The following is a 19,691-nucleotide window of genomic DNA, read 5'->3' as shown; positions in this document are numbered from 1 at the left end:
AGAATAAGAAAGATCAGAAAAATCCTCAAGGCAAACTAGTCGATTAGTGCCCGAAACGGGACGATCATCGACAACGAACCTTGAAACATAGAAACAAACAAAACGGATCGAAATTCACCGATCACAAATCACAAACTATGACTTTTTGAGCTCGTTCAAGTAAACATGTGTTATCTAAAAGGTCCGCTAAGATGATCGATGGAACAGAAAAAGCCAAAATTTCTTTGAGGCTTGTAAAACGCGCAGCGTGATACAACGAATTTAGCAGTGAACTAATATGTGTTTTGTTTCTAACAACTTTCAGACCTTAGCCTTTCATACAGGCTCAGCACTTCAAGCTCTGACCGAGAAACCTGAGGAGGTACTTTTTGTTATTGTGTAATTAACGGAAGCAAAAAACGTAACTGTTGGTTGAGTTTGTGACTTTACAGGTCGCATATTATTGAATAGCCTGCACCACAGACAAAACTAAACTACTGGTTAAGTCTGTCTGCGAGGCAGCGCGGAAATCCTTGTTCTTGACTCCCCAGCTGTGTGACAAGTTTGAAAAAACGATTCATGATTGGCCTGTTGAAAAAGCATTTGTTCGATTGATCAAGTAGGTTGAAGGGAAATCCAAAACTCATTTCCGGTAATTCGTTAGGTGGTTCCAAAAAAAAGGTTCTTGGCGCTGCTTCGCAGACGTTGCTAGCTGGGGTCTGCCTCGTACCCAGAAGTCTCTCTTTTGATGAAAATGTGCGCGCAAAGGAAGGCGGGAAGGAGACAACGGGCGTCTGTACCCTTCCCATGGTCCCTTGCGGTTCATCACCAGTAACTCGTTTCGCGCTCGCCTCTGCCATGCGAAAAACGAAGCGCCTGAGGAGGAGGAGGCTGAGCTGGGGTCACATTACTTTGCAAGTGAGGCTAAATTTCGAGAAGTGCAGTAAGTTTGATAGCGAGTGATTAGCAAGACTAAATTAATTCATTTGCTGTGACTTACTCCTTATTGCGCGCTCCCACTTCCCATTTACTTGTAGCTTTCTGCAGTCAGCGTTGAAAATGCATCGGAGATACTACAGAATCTAGGCAAATTTATGCGGTCCAGACTTAAAATGATGGATCCGAAAGATGCAGAGGCTAGAACTCTCGTCAGCCAAGAACTTGTCCAGAGAGTCGTAAACGTCACATCAAGTCTGATAGAAGCATCTTCAAGGCGTTTGAACAGGTATGCGTCAGTTGTTTCTTTTGGAAGAAGGCGTGACAAATGCAAAGTGGTTAACATAAATTTAGGCAGGGTTAAAATCGATACATCTGAGCCTGGTCAGCAGTGCTTTTCCTGTTAAGGGCAGGCGTATTGCGGGGTGGCCTGTCTTGGCTAAAGACCTGCTATTTATATCATGCTATTGCACTCGCTCTTTGGTATGCTTGCTGACCTTTGTGAATCACAATTTGCTTTGGGAGTTTTTTATGATTTCTTGATAAGTTAAATTGTCTAGTACTACACTCTGGGGCTAATGAAATGGCATGTCCGGTGGGTGTTTTAATGGCATGTGTCCTAAAATGCACGTAAAATTTGGTAGTGTTCTCAAGAAAATGAATATGGTTGATCCTCTATGTGCGACCGCCTTTTCCAAGCTACCAAAACCTCCCTCTCAAACTGACCACTGTAGCAGTAACCCTTGTAACTGAACAGATTTTGGGATAGCAGTGTAGAGCTCTAGGCTAGTAAACTAATTATCGAGAGTGAAAAATCGTTGAATGTCAAAAGTTGTTACAAAACGGTTGATTTTTTAAATACAGTAATTGAATATCGTTTGATGGCATTTCCACTATCTTGGGTGTCCTGTGTGCGTACAGGAATGCCACTGTGTAGCAAAATTCAACTATTCAAAACTCAACTCTTTTTACATATTTTGACATTCACCCCGGACGATTGTCATTCTTGTTGGTGATGATGGATACATCGCAACGTTCATTAACGTGTCTCTTAATTTTTCTTGTTAAATGCATTATCAAGCATCTGACTTTCCGACCTCTCGAACAAAAAACGCATTGAAATTGTATCAAGTATCCAACGGACCGCCATTGAACCCTTTAAGTCCCAATAGTGACTAACGTCAATTTTCTCCTAACGATATCCATACAATGTCATGAGATTACGTTATGAGAATTAATAAACTGATCACCTAGGGGAAGATGCTTTGATCTTTTATCAAATTCTCTCAACTTATTCTTGAAGAAAATGTATAGAGATCAGTTTGGAAAATTTGTATGTGGATATTGGGGCTTAAAGGGTTAAAATTTTGATCTGTGTTTGATTCGTACCCTTTTTATCCCCATAGCAACACTGTGATTAGGAAAAAAGATCAGAGCGATGTTCTGCTCAAAGTAACTGAAGCTGCAGAGGAACTTATAAAGGTTATCAATTGTTTTATTTCATACATTTTATATTTTAAGTTGTTTAAGGTAATGTACCCAATACAGCATCCCAAGGACATTGTTAACTATCCTAATTTGAATGGCAATAATATACGATTTCATCCACACACGAGTGGCAACTGGCTTACAGAGTCTGTTAAAAATCCAGAGCGGGCAATTTGCTCATCTCTCTAGCTCAGGTAGCCAAGGAAAACTCAGGATTCGATTCATTTTCCCTGCTCATGGAGCTTGCTTTACAATCAGGCATAATAGTCATTACAAAGAAGTACTACTCAGTAGCTTTCATTTGAATGGTTACACTTTAGGATTTCATCCACAGGCTCGGAAGTTAGAACCACCTTGAACAGCAAAATAAACAGTACTACAGGAAAGTACGGCTCAGAAACTTTCATTTGAATGGTCACACTTAAAGAATTGATCCACAGACGCAAAAGTTAGAACCATTTGTACAGCAAATAACGTGAATAAGAAATGTGGCGACTCAACCCAGCCTTCAAGCTTCGTTTCTTTTCATATTTATCGTTGTATTTGCAATCTAGCCTGTTACTTAAAGACCCTCTACACACTGCCGTACACAATACTTGAACCGTTACTCGCTGTTTTTACCTACATAACGTGCATTAATTTTTTTTTCTTTTAACAGGCTAGGCTATCCACGCAAGTATGGGGCGAGAAAGAACTTCGGGTCGTGTCGCGTAACATAAGAGTTATAGCAATACAAGAAAGCTCCGTTTCGAACGCCTTTTTTCATCTTGGTGATGTCAGTTTTCACATGCCAACGGATCTTGAGGAGCAACTACAGGTTGCGTCTTCTGACAGGAAAAGGAAATGTTTTGGAGCCGTGGTGACAGTCTACGACGAAAATCCTTTCTTCAGTGAAATGGTATGGAGATAACACGCCGTGTCTATGAATTCTATTCTGCGGCAATACGGAGTTCTATGCTTCTGTTTACGACGCGAAAATCTGTTATGCGACTAAGAATGAGTCAATTTTGTGAAATGCTTAGGCGACTTTCACACCGCACGATTTCGAGTCCTGAATTTTGCTCACCATTTGCCCAAACCGTGAACGGACCGGTTTGCGCATGTAAATAGGGAGCTTAAGCCGAAAAAACGACGGCGACGGGCACGAAAACGTCACTTAAAACTGAAGTGAATTCGCTCTACTTCAAACTTTATCGCGCGTTTTCCATCTTGTTTACTTCGTCAAATGTTGGCAAATGTTTTTGGAGTTGAATTCTAAAGGAGTGTATCAAAGTTAAGGAAAAGAAAAGAAAGTTGTTGTCTTGTGTTCCCGTCCTCGACAAAACGTGAATTCAGGCATTTTCACGTTGTAGTCGTGCAACGATGGCAAAGAAATGTACAAAAAAGCGTGATGCACGTGCAAAGTTGCTGTTTTGCTAATCAAAACCTATTGCTTTTTTGCCGTTCTCGTTGCCGTCGCTGGCGTAGTTGCTTAAGGTCCCTAATGGTAAATAACCTGTTGTGTGGGACTGTGACACCGTTCCCTCTTGATATGGATTCCACTGTTGTGGTCTCTTTTTATGCCGCAGCATTTGGATCTGCTTGCAGGCGGCCTACAAGCAGATCCAAATGTTACCCAAACTTGCTTATATATTTCTTTTTTTCTTAGCACCACACTAAAGTTGCCAGTCTCAGCATCGACCGTTGCAATGGAGAAGAGATCCAGGTTAAAAACTTGAGCAGTTTTATCGATATTTCCATTCCTTATGAGAAGCAAAAACTTGAGCAGTCTGCAGAGATTTACACCCTAAGGTGGGAACATCAAAATACACACATCATCAATCAAACAGAGAGGATGACCAATCAAAGTCTGCAAATTTATCTGAAGCCGATTACTGTCCTTCCTGTTGGATTTGTCATCAAACTTACCGCCAGGTACGTTAGCTTGAGTGATGGGTCATATGTTCCCCAGTTTCTTTATGTCCATAATTCTGGCATTAGCAAAAACACTCTGAATTACAGATAATTATTCCTTCTGAAAAAAGGGCAACGACCGTTTACGAAAGGGAAATTCGCGTACAGTGGAACATGTTTCTGTGCCACGTATTTTTATAAAAATCGTCCATGATTTTCTAGATGTGTTCCTGGCGTCATCGCCGGGTTTTATCCGGTAACCTGTCCATTTCTCTTGAGAAAGCTTGTTTTATGAGTCATGAGTCATGTTAGATCAGGGTTAATCACCGACTAGAAATGGTTAGCATTTACATTGTATTTTGGTTTAGGTTTCTCACTGACATGTACTGTACGTATCAAAGCAGTTATTGGCAGCAAATCCGAAAGATTCGAACTTTTTTTACTTGACTCATGACTGATTTGCATATGCTTTATTTACACTGAATTCTCGTTTTTCTTCATCAAGAGGCGGTCTATCGGTATTTACAGCTACGGCTATGACTAATGTACCCGTATCCTTACACGGAAGCGACGTATATTAAGGTCTCTTATATCAGGCTAACTGTGAATTTTGTTGTGTTTGTTGTCTTGTAGCACTGCTGAATCAGATTCAGGCAGTCTTAACCGATACACCGTCACAAGTTCAGGGGAACCTGTAGAATTGTATCTCTCTGGCCAACAGCTACAGAATGGTAATCTAATTACACTGTGTATCAAAAAAGAGAGCTTAAGTAACGACGACGGCGACGGCAACAAGGACGGCAAAAAACAATAGGTTTAGATCAGTAAAACAACAACTTTGCACGCGCATCACGCTTTTTTGTTCATTTCTTTGCCGTCGTTGCACGGCTACGACGTGAAGGTTCCTAATTTCACGTTTTGTAGATGACGTGGACACAAGATAACGGGTTTCTTTGTCTTTTCTTAGCCCTTCCTGAACGTTACAGTCTCTTAGAATTCACTGAACTCCTAAACAATTCGCCAACATTTGACGAACTGAACGAGATGGAACTAAGCGCGATAAAGTTTGAAGCAGTGGGAATTCAGTTTTCAAATGATGTTTTCGTAGCCGTCCCCGTATTTGCTACTCAAGCTCCCTAAAGATCCCTTTTAGCCCTAAAATGGGCCTTTTCGATGAGTAAAACACAATCCTATTTTTATTCCAATTAACGAGGGCTGATAAGGACCCACAGGCTTCAAATGGATTCAGGAGAGGCTGAATCAGACTCTGTCCTGCAGGGCTAAATTGGCAGTTTTAGGCTGAAATGAAGCTTTTTTAATATGTAGTGTAACATATACATACATTGGTTTTGTTTATACAAACATGCTGTCGCACAGAAAACAGTTTTAAACATTCCTTTTGGAATGCATGCATTGCGTGCGCAACCTTGAGCTTAGGTCGTAAATATAAGTGGAATGATTTCAAATCTAAAATTACTATGATAAATTTACAGAAAATAAAATTGTAAAAACTGTTGGGCTTGTGTGCATAGCTAAAATTTGGACCATTCTCACGCGTAGGCGGAGATGATGGACTGATTGAGAAGGTTAACCTGCTTTAAACTACCACGCGAGGTGGTTTAAAAAAACCTAACCTGGTTAAGAAATTCTATTGTTCTTACTTGGTTTGCATAACCCAGTTAGAACTCGGTTAAGACTGTAGAAAGCCTGGCCGCACTCGCAAGTTTTTTTCAACGAGTCAACGTTGATTGGGTTGATTGGAAATAACTCGGTTAACCCTTTAAGTCCCAATGGTGACCAACATCAATTTTCTCCCAACAATATTTATACCTGGTCAAGAGATAAGGTTATGAGAATTTATGAAATGATCAATAACGAGAAAATGCTTTGATCTTTTATCAAATTCTCCCAACTAATTCAAGAAGGAAATGTATGGAGATCAGTTTGGAGAATTTGTATGTTGATATTGGGGCCTAAGGGGTTAAGTCCCTAACACTGCCCTTAGTGCGGCTGTAGCCATTGATGGAGATTGGCGAATACTGAGAGGCGTTGAACGACCGGTCACCAAAGATCTTAAGTTTAGCCAATGACACAGTCAGCAGTTCTTCGCCACTAGAATCACAGCAATTAACTTAAGAGCTATTATTTTTATTAACAGAGTAGAATATCTTTTCTACATTGCATACCTTAGTAATGTACAATTTTGTTTTAGTTTCAGGTTCCATATTTGCGAGGGTCGTGTTGAAAGACACAGCATACTATCGTATCAAGTCGGTAAGTTTTACTTTTATCTTTAAGCGTAAAAATTGAGGTCGTAATGGATTGGATATCTCCCTTGTTCCCTTATCTCTGGTTCATCCGTGCAAAATGAAATAGAATTCGTCTTTCACTACCATTATCATATTGTTCCGAAAACTAATTCCTGAATTTTGAGAGTATCAAAAACAAAGTGGTCATTATATTTGGAATTTGTGTAAAGAAACTGAACTTTGAAGTGGCCAATAATACCTCTTTGTGATGACTGCAGGTAAAAGGTGTTCCTACGGTTCTGTACTCATTGAGGATGCATTGGGTGGGGTGCTTCTACTGGAACAAGCAGTACAAAGACTGGTCCAGTGACGGGTGTGAACTGACCGATCAAATCACAGATACGATTGTCTCCTGCAGGTACACTCGTGTAGTTATAACATGAACTACATGTGTAGTTAACACTTTCTAAACCAACCCTTTATACTACGATCACGAAGAGTTGGTTCCTACTGCCCATCACTCAGCTAAGGGAGCTTTAGCATCGACGACGGCAACGGCAGCGAAAACGTCGGTTTTAAAATGAATTCCCGTTTTTTCAATCTTTGTCGCGTTTATTCCAATTTGCTGAAAATGGCAAGTGTAGGCGAATTTCTCTGGAGTTGATTTCTTGAGGAACTCACTCAAGTTTAGAGAGAGAAAACGAGATTCGTCGTCGCTTGTTTACGTCCTCCATAAAACTTGCAATTAGGCATTTTCACGTCGTAGCCGTGCAAGGACGGTAAAGAAATGTACAAAAAAGCATGATGCACGTGCAAAGTTGTTGTTTTGCCAATCTAAACCTATTTAACCTCGTTGCCGTCGCCGTCGTCGTTGCTAAAGCTCCCTACAAACACGGCGACGGCAACGTGAACTTCCAAAAAAGCAGTAGGTTTAATAGCAAAATAACAAAAACTTTGCAACTATATCACACTTTTTGGTGCATTTCTTTGTCGGTCTTTTCACGATTACAACGCAAAAATCTCTAATCTCACGTTTTATAAAATGCCTGAATACATGATGACGAATTTTTGTCTTCTATTTAAACTTGAGTTACTGATCCCTAATTATTTAACTCTAGGAAAATTCATCTACATATGACGTATTGGAGGCGGAATTGAAAATAATCGCCTGTCTTCGAAAAAGATAGTTGAACATTATTTTCTTTGCTTTTTAAAGTATTTTTGAAAATATTCTTTATCGGCTAGTACATGAATAACGTCATCATCATCATCATCGTCGTCGTCATCATCGTTATCATCATCATCATCACAAACGTTGTCATTCTCATCGTTGAGGTCATCGTTAACAACTTCGCTATCATCATCGCTATTCGTGTTTTTGTTGTTTTAGGTGTAATCATCTAACAGCTTTCAGTGGGGCATTTTTGCGTCCACCCAATTCGCTTCGAGAAGAGGATCTTGCAGATATTAACAGGTAAGTTTCTTGCAACGTGTTTTCAGGCAGTGTATTCCACTGCTAAGCTGAAAAGTAAGAAAAGTGGGTTAAGACCATAGGTAGTTGTTTTAGGTTTACTAAGTCAGGGGCACCCAACGTCAATTTTTGGAAAATAACTGTTCGGAAGACGATTTGAGATCTAGAATTTTCGGAATATTTCTTGTAAAATTTCTTGTTTGCCTGCCTCTTCTAGGATTTCCGAACATCTAAAAAATGGTATAATTATTTTATTATCTAAAGTCACCTAGAATTTTCGGGAGCCTTTTTTCTGGCTGAAATTTTCGAAAAGGTGAGTTTTGATCCCTATAATTTTCGGATCACTAGACTTTCAGCTAGGAATCCGAACAGATGAAAAATTTCTAGGGGATAAAAATACACCTATATCTACCGTTTAAATACTAAAATACCTTCAACAATGCTATGTTTAAGTGGTTTTGCACTATATTCTCGTTGGGTGCCCCTGACTAAGTGAAAGAATGTAGTGGCTACGAAGATCATAGGAAGAGGACCGGAGTGAAAACATATTCTTCATATAAGCAGGAAAATGAGTGAAAAACAAATTCTTATATAACAACATGAGGAAATTCTGAACGCACTTGTTACACAACGAAGTAGAGTTGACTTTTGAAAGAAGAGTGGTGTATGGAGGCGAGTAATTGCCAAGTATATATATATGATTCGTGTGCGCCTTCACCTTTTTTTGTTGTTGTTGGTTTGCTATGGTCGTGTTTACATTTTGACCTCTTCAGGAGTGTGTCCTGGGATTGAACCGACACGGTGTAATGGCCAATACTCTTCTATAAACAGTGACACGAAAAAAACACACTTCGCACGAAGTTATTTACAGGTTTCTAACTACAGTTTACTATTTACAATCCGCAGTTCTATTTCAGACAAGTAATTTAAATCTGTGAGATACAGTATACAGTCAAACCAGGTCAAGCTTAACCCCGCCCAAGCTAGACTTTAATCCTTTTTCCCGCCAAAAAGCCCGCGCTTTTCGCTACTAGTGGGCTATAACATATAGCCTAGTAATAGCTCAACCAATCAGAAAGCAGCATTGATAATAGACCACTAGCTGGATTTTACTAATAAATAATATTCATCAATGGAATCTTTGGGGGTACGCTTGACCTGAGTTGACTGTAAACCGTGCTAGAAATCATTCTCAACAGTACAAATTGTGACAAGTTCTAAATGCTGTAATTGCACTTGATTTCTCTGAACAGGCTCAAAGAAAGTCTCATAACGTTGGCTGTTGTTATTTGCATTACGTTTCTTTACATGGTTCTACTCGTATTTTGTGTTCGAGCTGAAAAAAATAGCAAGGAAAACCATGAAACTGTGTACATTGATGATAACACAGTTCCTGCTGCCACGTCTCAAAGGTATCTTACTCGTCTATATTCACTTCATGTCTCTTCTTAAAGGGGCTATGTAATGTCATTTGCTATCTTTTGAAAAAGCTAAAACGTTTTTGTATCAATTGAATTCCAAAAATGTAGTTAACAATTATTCCACGAGTGCGCGTTGGATATGAGTTGGCTATAATCATCTCATATCTAACAAGCGCGAGTGGAATAATTGTTTTATTAAAAACGCCCACAAAATATCGGGAAATCTTCCGACTTTATTTATAAAAACAACCGATTTTCAGCTTGTTTTTAATTTTGAGCAGACGCATACAGTTATCATATTTGGAGAGCATGCTATAATGGCTCATATACCATGTGGATAAGCCAATCAGAGCTCTAGAATTGCATTATCCAATGATTCAGGTTTTAATAATTCCAGTTACTTTATCTAAAACTATATTTAGGTGTTGGAACTGTTTCCTGTGGTCTGTTGCAATAGATGGTTATTAAAGGGTGGATATGGATTAACCTATCAAGCTGGCCAGCTATAACAGAAAGCTTCTTAGTTAGCCATCTCGCGCCGGTTGTTCAAACGTCAGAAGCGCTATCCACCGGATCATTAAGGAGTTTAGGCAGTGACGTTTTCAGTTGAACGATGCACGTAAACCGGAAGTGAGCTTTTTTCTCTTTTAACATGCCTTGACGCTACCAAAAAACCTGTTGCGTTATCCAGTGGATAGAGATTTATCTAGTGACGGGTTTAGCGTTATCCACTCGTCAAATAACTGGCTCCAGTGAGGTGGTTTATAGCAAAATTCTTAACTGCGATTCAAACCACTAGAACTGGATTGCATCTCATGATCAACGTCACCTCATCATCCGTGAACCTCAATGTACATATTTATTATTTCCTCCAAAGCTAGCCTGTCAGCAAGGTATAAATTTTAAAATACGGAAATGCGCCTCTTATACAAGGACATTGCTATTACTGTTCATTAGTATTTTTTTCTCTACAATTACACCATGAATTTTTGTTTCGCAATAGGCCTATTTTGTAAGGATGGAAGTAAAAATTAAAATACTCGACTTTAGATTTCAGATTACTGTACAGACAGGACATTGGTTTGGAGCAGGAACAACAGCTGGGGTAAGTAAGTTTAGCTTTTGAGTTGTGAAAGTATGGTTTTTTTAAAAAAGAGTGTGGAAAGTAATGTCATAACAAATGAATTTGCTCTGCCACGCTTTGAGACTGGCTGAAAAAACTCACGTTACATTATTTTCTCAACCAATCGGAAGCCAAACAGAAACAAGTACGTCGTGACTTACGCTTGTTTCCCGCCCTGGACGCCAGGTTCACGCACTTCGCGTCCTGATTGGTTTTAACCGAAATCACTGAACTGTTCCCATTTTAAAAAAAAAAAAAACATCATTGTCATTTCAATAATTTAATAGCTCACGTGACCATTCCGAGTGTCTCGTTTCGTCCTGCGACTTTCCGTAATCTTTGAAAGGCAGTAGTAACGGTTCAAACGGTTTGCGGTTGATACGTTCATGAATACTTAAGGAAGAACTTTCCAGCTTGTGAAATCAATTGAAAAGATGCGATCACTGTTTGTGATACCATTTTGGGCGGAGGCGGGGAACTTTCGACATAATTCTATCCTGGCAGTCTGGAGCCTTTGAACCACACACTGTCGTTATCTCCTTTGTAAAAGGGACGAAACGTCGCCTGACAATAAAGGCCGGCGCTTGGTATGGTCACGTGGGCTGTCAAAAATTCAAATGCAAACGATCGTCTTCTTCGGAGACCGACATCTGCGCTTGTTCTGATTAGCTAGTGTAACTCATTTGATGAAGTTGAGAACCACAACTGCGTTTCTGCGAAACAAAACAGAGGAGGGTGAATTTAGAAGGAGGAAGCCTCAGATGACAAGGGTGGTGGATAAACCCTTTGCAGGTGATGAGTCTCGTGATACAAAGACGTCATACTGGGACGCAAGAGACGCTCTTGAACAAGATAAACGAAATTACCATTTTGAATTATGAGAGCTAATTTGTTTTTCTTGTCTTTTTGCGTACATGACGTTTTTGTACCACTTGACTGATCAGTTGCAAACAGTCCATTTACTTCACTGAATTCTGTTTTTTGGTTCTTCTCTCATTTGTTTATATTGGCTGACAAGGTTTATAGCAATACTAAATGTGCTTGTTTTTAAAATGCCAAGAATCAAACTTCTAGTATGTGCATCGAGAAACAAATAAGTACAGAAGCAGAGATTTTATTTGAATGGGCATGCTATGGAAATCTAGTTTGTCCTTAATTTCAACCTGCATTAAGCATTTCTATAATGATTATGGAAGCGAAGGGGATGAATACAAGGCTTTCCTCCCTCAGAGTGAACGATGACCGAAGCCTTCAAAGGTGGTTCTAACTTTTGAGTCTGTGGACAAAAGCTATGATGTGACCATTCAAATGAAACCTCTTCAGCAGTACTTTCACATGGTACTATTTATTTAGTATGTTTTTCTAACCTTTGAGTCTGTGGATGAAATCCCATGGTGTTACCATTCAAATGAAACCTCTTTAGCAGTACTTTCACATGGTGTTATTTACTTACTATGTAGTTCTAACTTTTGAGTCTGTGGACCAAATCCTATGGTGTTACCATTCAAATGAAACCTCTTCAGCAGTACTTTCACATGGTACTATTTATATAGTATGTTTTTCCAACTTTGAACGAAATCTGTGGTGTGACCATTCAAATGAAACTCCTTTGGTAGAACTTTCTCGTGTTGCTATTTGTTTTCCAGCATTCTACGAAGTGAAGTTTGGACTCTTTGCCATAATAATTTTCCTTTGTATTCAGGTATATGTCGTACTTCATGGTGAGGGTCAAGTGTCGAATCCAATTGAGTTAAAGTGTGAGGGCAGACATCTGTTTCAGAGAAGCTCCTGCGATGTTTTTGTTGTGAGGTAAAACAATTATCGATAACTGATCATGTTTTATAAAAGTCGGATAATTAGTTGTATCTTCAAAGGATTCGGGAACGAACTGGTGAGTCATACAAAGAAACCCTTGATGAAATGAACTGAGGGACAGCAAATAAACGATTGTTGTTCCTGCTGATATATGAGAGTCCTAACCGTTCATCGATAGGATGCCAGAAACGTTCGCCAATTGGCTTCGGCTCCATGAAATCCTATAGCAATAGACCTTATTCACGATTCCCGCCATCTTTGCACACGCTTAAAGTTTGATGGGATAAAGGCAATGTCACTTGGTTTCTCAGGGGGGAAACAAATTATAAAATCTGCCGATACAAGAAGTCGCGGTCGAGTTTGTTTATTCTAGACAACAGAAAATGAAGAACGTATTATCTTAAACACTATAATGGCTTATTAGGTGAAAGTAATTGGAAACAGTAGCGTCCGTACTAGGTGTCCTCACAGGAAACTGTACTTTTTGCAAGACTTAAATCGTGGTCTCGTTTTGAGAGAATAAACAAACTTGACCGCCCTTTCTCGTATTGGCCAAATGTTTTCGCTTGTTTGCTCTTTGGAATACCACGTGACATTTCTTTTCTCCCGTTAATCCTAAAGCGTGGACAAAGATGGCAGGCATCGTGAACAAGGACTACTGTAGAACAACTTTAAAGGAGTCACACACAATGTGAGCACGGTTACTGGAAGGGCAACAACATCATTTGAATGAAATCCGTTGCATTGTACTGGGGAAATGTCAACCAAAGCACGCCGCGCATTTTATTTCAATTGCTTTTTTTTTCAGTGTTCCAATCAGTTTTAAGAATAACATCTCGAAAATCCATGTATGGCACGATAATGTCGGGGAACACCCAGGCTGGTTCTTGGAACGAATTACTATCAAGGATGTCAGCGATGGGATGAAATGGTATGACAACAGTAACCCTTATTCAGCTAGTACGCTTACAAATAGTACTTAGTACTACAAGCTTACAAATAGTACTTAGTACTACGGGCTTACAAATAGTACTTAGTACTACGAGCTTACAAATAGTACCTAGTACTACGAGCTTACAAATAGTACTTAGTACTACAAGCTTACAAATAGTACTTAGTACTACAAGCTTACAAATGGTACTTAGTACTACAAGCTTACAAATAGTACTTAGTACTACGGGCTTACAAATAGTACTTAGTACTACGGCCTTACAAATAGTACTTAGTACTACGAGCTTACAAATAGTACTTAGTACTACGAGCTTACAAATAGTACTTAGTACTACGAGCTTACAAATAGTACTTAGTACTACGAGCTTACAAATAGTACTTAGTTCTACGAGCTTACAAATAGTACTTAGTACTACAAGCTTACAAATAGTACTTAGTACTACGAGCTTACAAATAGTACTTAGTACTACAAGCTTACAAATAGTACTTAGTACTACGGGCTTACAAATAGTACTTAGTACTACGAGCTTACAAATAGTACTTAGTACTACAAGCTTACAAATAGTACTTAGTACTACGGGCTTACAAATAGTACTTAGTACTACGAGCTTACAAATAGTACTTAGTACTACAAGCTTACAAATAGCACTTAGTACTACAAGCTTACAAATAGTACTTAGTACTACAAGCTTACAAATAGTACTTAGTACTACGGGCTTACAAATAGTACTTAGTACTACGAGCTTACAAATAGTACTTAGTACTACAAGCTTAAAAATAGCACTTAGTACTACAAGCTTACAAATAGTACTTAGTACTACGAGATTACAAATAGTACTTAGTACTACAAGCTTACAAATAGTACTTAGTACTACGAGCTTACAAATAGTACCTAGTACTACGAGCTTACAAATAGTACTTAGTACTACGAGCTTACAAATAGTACTTAGTTCTACGAGCTTACAAATAGTACTTAGTTCTACGAGCTTACAAATAGTACTTAGTTCTACGAGCTTACAAATAGTACTTAGTACTACGGGCTTACAAATAGTACTTAGTACTACGGGCTTACAAATAGCACTTAGTACTACAAGCTTACAAATAGTACTTAGTACTACGAGCTTACAAATAGTACTTAGTACTACGAGCTTACAAATAGTACTTAGTACTACAAGCTTACAAATAGTACTTAGTACTACGAGCTTACAAATAGTACTTAGTACTACGAGCTTACAAATAGTACTTAGTACTACTAGCTTACAAATAGCACTTAGTACTACGGGCTTACAAATAGTACTTAGTACTACGAGCTTACAAATAGTACTTAGTACTACAAGCTTACAAATAGCACTTAGTACTACAAGCTTACAAATAGTACTTAGTACTACAAGCTTACAAATAGTACTTAGTACTACGGGCTTACAAATAGTACTTAGTACTACGAGCTTACAAATAGTACTTAGTACTACAAACTTACAAATAGCACTTAGTACTACAAGCTTACAAATAGTACTTAGTACTACGAGCTTACAAATAGTACTTAGTACTACGAGCTTACAAATAGTACCTAGTACTACGAGCTTACAAATAGTACTTAGTACTACAAGCTTACAAATAGTACTTAGTTCTACGAGCTTACAAATAGTACTTAGTACTACGGGCTTACAAATAGTACTTAGTACTACGGGCTTACAAATAGTACTTAGTACTACGGGCTTACAAATAGTACTTAGTACTACGGGCTTACAAATAGTACTTAGTACTACGAGCTTACAAATAGTACTTAGTACTACAAGCTTACAAATAGCACTTGGTACTACAAGCTTACAAATAGTACTTAGTACTACGGGCTTACAAATAGTACTTAGTACTACGAGCTTACAAATAGTACTTAGTACTACGAGCTTACAAATAGTACCTAGTACTACGAGCTTACAAATAGTACTTAGTACTACGAGCTTACAAATAGTACTTAGTACTACAAGCTTACAAATAGTACTTAGTTCTACGAGCTTACAAATAGTACTTAGTACTTCGAGCTTACAAATAGTACTTAGTACTACGGGCTTACAAATAGTACTTAGTACTACGGGCTTACAAATAGTACTTAGTACTACGGGCTTACAAATAGTACTTAGTACTACGAGCTTACAAATAGTACTTAGTACTACAAGCTTACAAATAGCACTTGGTACTACAAGCTTACAAATAGTACTTAGTACTACGAGCTTACAAATAGTACTTAGTACTACGAGCTTACAAATAGTACTTAGTACTACAAGCTTACAAATAGTACTTAGTACTACCGGCTTACAAATAGTACTTAGTACTACGAGCTTACAAATAGTACTTAGTACTACGAGCTTACAAATAGTACTTAGTACTACGAGCTTACAAATAGTACTTAGTACTACAAGCTTACAAATAGTACTTAGTACTACAAGCTTACAAATAGTACTTAGTACTACGAGCTTACAAATAGTACTTAGTACTACAAGCTTACAAATAGTACTTAGTACTACGAGCTTACAAATAGTACTTAGTACTACGGGCTTACAAATAGTACTTAGTACTACAAGCTTACAAATAGTACTTAGTACTACAAGCTTACAAATAGTACTTAGTACTAGAGTAGTAAATACTGCCACGAAGCTTTCATTTGAATTTTCAGCTTTGTTAACCACAGATTCGAGAGCTCGTACCACCTTTTAGAACAACATTTAGAACTAGAGTTACTTTCCTGCTGTCTGGGTTATTGTTTTGCAGATAGGATTTAAGTTAGTGAAACCTTAAAAATTCTTAACAATATTCTTATTGTCCATTTTATGATCTTGGTAGGATTTTTGACTGCAATAGATGGTTAGCAGTGGATGAAGGAAATGGAAAGGTACGAAAGCATTTAATGTAAAATTATTTTAACCAGTGATTGTGCATTTTGATAGTGCAGGAAGATTGTAAATTGTAAATAGAGAGGTGAAGCTAATGCGAATTGGGAATCTTGGGATTTGGAATCCTAAATACAACTCAGAAGTAAATCGGAATCTAGGTAACGACTGGAATCTGGAATCCAAGTTCCCTGACAAGGCATGCGGAATCCAGTGGAGTCTATAATCAACATCGTGGAATGCAGAATCCAGAATCCAAGACTGTCTTGGATTATCTTGCATGGGGCGACGAAAGACTGTGTTATGTTTGCTGTGTTTACATTCAGGATCGAAGTTTTAATAGTTTTGCAACTTATACAGTAAAATTAGTAGGTAAAAAACAAAATGGGCTGTTTAGGAGGTTTGAAATTTCATTAACCTTCCTTAAATTTTGATTTCAAAATATGGCTCGGGCCCGAAAAGCTACCGGAACTTTCCAGAAACGGGCCCCAGGCCAAAATACGAGCCAAGGAGGCACACATGCACAGCTAGGGCTTATCTTGGTTTTAATCAATGGCATAAAGCATTTGGGAGTATCGCTACTCTACTTCCAATCTCCACCTCCTCCCCCTTCTTCAGAGAGTTATTAGGGCATCGTCGTAGGGTTTATTACCAACAGCACTTTGTCGCCAGTAATTATTTGTAGACTTGGTCCCGGTTGTACAACGTTGCTATTCACAGGATAAATCACTATCTACAATCCTCGCCAAAAATTCTTGAAACAATGTTGAGATGTGATTGCAAAGTAACCCGGACACAACAACATTTCGAAAGGGATCGGGGAAACGAAATGGAACGAAATTTTTCAAAGTGTTTCAAGGGTTTTGTCCGAGATTGTAGCTGATAAGTGTTAGGGAAACTAATTGCGTTATCCAGTGATTTATGTGGGGTGTAAAGTTATCCATCTTTTTAGCAAGCGGCGCCTGGGTAAGAGACAGAAAGTTATGTCCAATTTCTTGTCCAAAGAAACATCAACGACACAGCTAACGGACCTCTACAGATCTAAAGTCCGACGCGTTTTCGGGTTAGAATGATTACCTGAACAATTTTGCCATAGTTCATCAGGATAATTGAATGTCTTGTATTATTTCTCCAGGTTGAGTGCGAGCTGTTACCAAACGCAAGTACTTGCAACAGTAGCTTAAAAAAGGTTATTAAATCACTAGGAATAAATTTGATGGATTTTTAGGTAGTAACTGGGTGACTAGGGATGATTATACGTTTCTGGGAAACTGCCCACCTACCCATCCCCTAAGCCAACATTAACACTTCTCCCCTAGGGCAAAATGTAGGCTTACGGGAGGGGTAGGTGGGCAGTTTTCCAGAAACTTATAATGATCCCTTTTTAGGTAGTAGCTTTGTTAATTTTAGTTTTTGTATGTACCTTTGCAAACCACTAAAGAATGGAATTCTGGTTGTAAGTATTTAAATTTAATTTTTGCACAAAGGTTTAATAAAGACATTACAATGTAGCATGTTTTGTTGAGTCAAAAAAGTGATGGTTTAATAGAAAGGTTAGTTCTACACCTCTTTTCGAATAATAGACTCTGTAGCTTGTATGTTTTGTATTCCCAGTGTAGGTCATGCAATATTCATGTTTATATGTCCGCGTAATTTTGCCTAATTACCGAAAGACCCCCTTTTGGAATACACAACGCACAAGCTAAAGAGGTTTGTTGTTGGAAACGTTAAGTAAGGGACTTTTGTAAATGTAAAATAACTGAGACTGTACTTGAAGTCAACGTTCATCACAGCCACTGTAGAATGAAGTACATTATTACTTTTTTTCTTTCTTTCTTCCTTTTTTTATTGTAAAATTTCGCTTTACCGGAAGTGGATTTTGAGCTCCGAACTGGCAAAATAAGTTCGAATTTTTTCGAATTTCAACGAAAGAAAACGTAATTTAGAAAAATCAACTACAGCATGTTTCATTAATCTTAAAGGGTTATCGATGAGCAAAACATGAGAGACATTCGAATTTTCAACTTATGCCACAAAAAGTCGATTTCGTTCTGTAATGTAAAATAACTTTGACTGTATATTCGTTGTGGTCAACGTTGATCACAGTCACGGTAGAATCAAGAACATTATTCCTTTTTTCTTTCTTTCTTTCTTTTTTTATTGTAAAATTTCGTTTTTTTTTCAGTGTTTTTCTCAACACATCACAAAGAGCTTTGTAGACTACCACTTGTGGATATCGCTATTGGGTCGGCCATCTTACAGCCGTTTTACGCGCCCACAGGTAAGTGAAAGGACATATAAATTTAAATACTGTTAATTTAAGCATTATCGGTAGCTTGAAGTGGGTAAATGGCTGGGTTTTTGTTGTGCTGAAGTGCACTTTGGGGCTGTTTCAGGGGACGCATTTGGACCAAGTAATAGCCAATGAAAGAAGTGAGGGCGGTCGCAAAACAATCCCATCGTGCGGGTTACAGATGCTTCTCATTCTGTTTAAAATGAGGAACTACAATTGGCGACAAAATTGCTCGAAACTTTTTGCCGTAAAGGGCGTCTCTGATATTCTGCCAACTTAAAAAGAGGAAAATAAAGCTTTCCCTTCCTTACCCTCGCCATACAATGTTGTGCCGCTGTTCGAGCTACCTGTAGAAAATAACGAACACCCCAACTTTGAATACAGGGCTGGAATATTTTTGTTCTCTGAAGTTATCCCATTTGAGGACAATTTGTCAACAATTTTGCCGCCGATTATAGTACAATGGAAAAAAAGCGTGTGTATCGCTATTTGGATTAAGTTTAACACTTACGCCTTTTTAAAATCAAACTCCAATTTCACTTTTGCCTTTTACCTGCTATTTTTAAAAGGTCTTAGGACTTTTACTGCTGTCGTTATAGACTGTGAACGCAAGCCGCGTAAAACTGCTACCTCTGTAAAATACCGTATTCGTACACAGGGTTCGCACGCACCTTAAAAGACGTTGAATTTTAAAATAAAAATTCAAGGCCTTGAAAAGTTTTTGAAAATTTCAGTCGTTGCTGGAAACTCCGTGAAATTCCGTTCTAACTTTATGAAATCCAGATTCTCAAGTGACTAAAAGGAGCAAACACGGAAAGACCTTGAGGACGAAGTTGCTCATGTTTTGGAAGAACTGAAAAAGACATAGACTTGAGGCTCTTTTTTGCACTGAATGGAGTCCTTGAAAAATGGGAAATGTGTTCTTGAAAGTCCTTGAAAAGTCCTTGAATTTTTTGTTCAAAAATGGGCACGTACCCTGCGGGCGGTACATTCCTCGCAGTTGTTTTCGGTAATGTTTGTTTTTGGTTTTGGTTTTTTCGTTATATCTTTAGCGTCTTACTTGTTGCTGGTCTTTATTACTGAGTTTCCTGTGTGTCAACATTGCCTGGTATAGACCCAAGTCTAAGGTATGTTATTTTGAGTATTCAGTGTTTTAGTGAGTGCAGCAACTTCAGTTACGGTCATCT

At 38.4% G+C, this 19,691-nt stretch overlaps 1 protein-coding gene across 1 annotated transcript in view; it reads left to right on the top strand.

The window, feature by feature from the left end:
• Positions 1-19,691, top strand: part of LOC140931486 (polycystin-1-related protein-like) — a 97,878-nt gene that overhangs the window by 46,512 nt on the left and 31,675 nt on the right. Inside the window, exons 19-35 of the mRNA XM_073381296.1 lie at positions 305-361; positions 1,017-1,204; positions 2,322-2,397; positions 3,062-3,301; positions 4,052-4,317; positions 4,930-5,027; positions 6,509-6,570; positions 6,824-6,963; positions 7,936-8,019; positions 9,270-9,428; positions 10,488-10,542; positions 12,263-12,369; positions 13,184-13,306; positions 16,165-16,213; positions 17,347-17,400; positions 18,397-18,492; positions 19,557-19,631. Coding sequence (XP_073237397.1) covers positions 305-361; positions 1,017-1,204; positions 2,322-2,397; positions 3,062-3,301; positions 4,052-4,317; positions 4,930-5,027; positions 6,509-6,570; positions 6,824-6,963; positions 7,936-8,019; positions 9,270-9,428; positions 10,488-10,542; positions 12,263-12,369; positions 13,184-13,306; positions 16,165-16,213; positions 17,347-17,400; positions 18,397-18,492; positions 19,557-19,631 — 1,929 coding nt within the window. The remainder of the gene's footprint in view (positions 1-304; positions 362-1,016; positions 1,205-2,321; positions 2,398-3,061; positions 3,302-4,051; positions 4,318-4,929; positions 5,028-6,508; positions 6,571-6,823; positions 6,964-7,935; positions 8,020-9,269; positions 9,429-10,487; positions 10,543-12,262; positions 12,370-13,183; positions 13,307-16,164; positions 16,214-17,346; positions 17,401-18,396; positions 18,493-19,556; positions 19,632-19,691) is intronic.

The sequence above is a fragment of the Porites lutea genome, chromosome 3, assembly GCF_958299795.1.
Source record: "Porites lutea chromosome 3, jaPorLute2.1, whole genome shotgun sequence".
Lineage (NCBI taxonomy): Eukaryota > Metazoa > Cnidaria > Anthozoa > Scleractinia > Poritidae > Porites > Porites lutea.
This window is presented reverse-complemented; position numbering and strand designations above follow the sequence as displayed.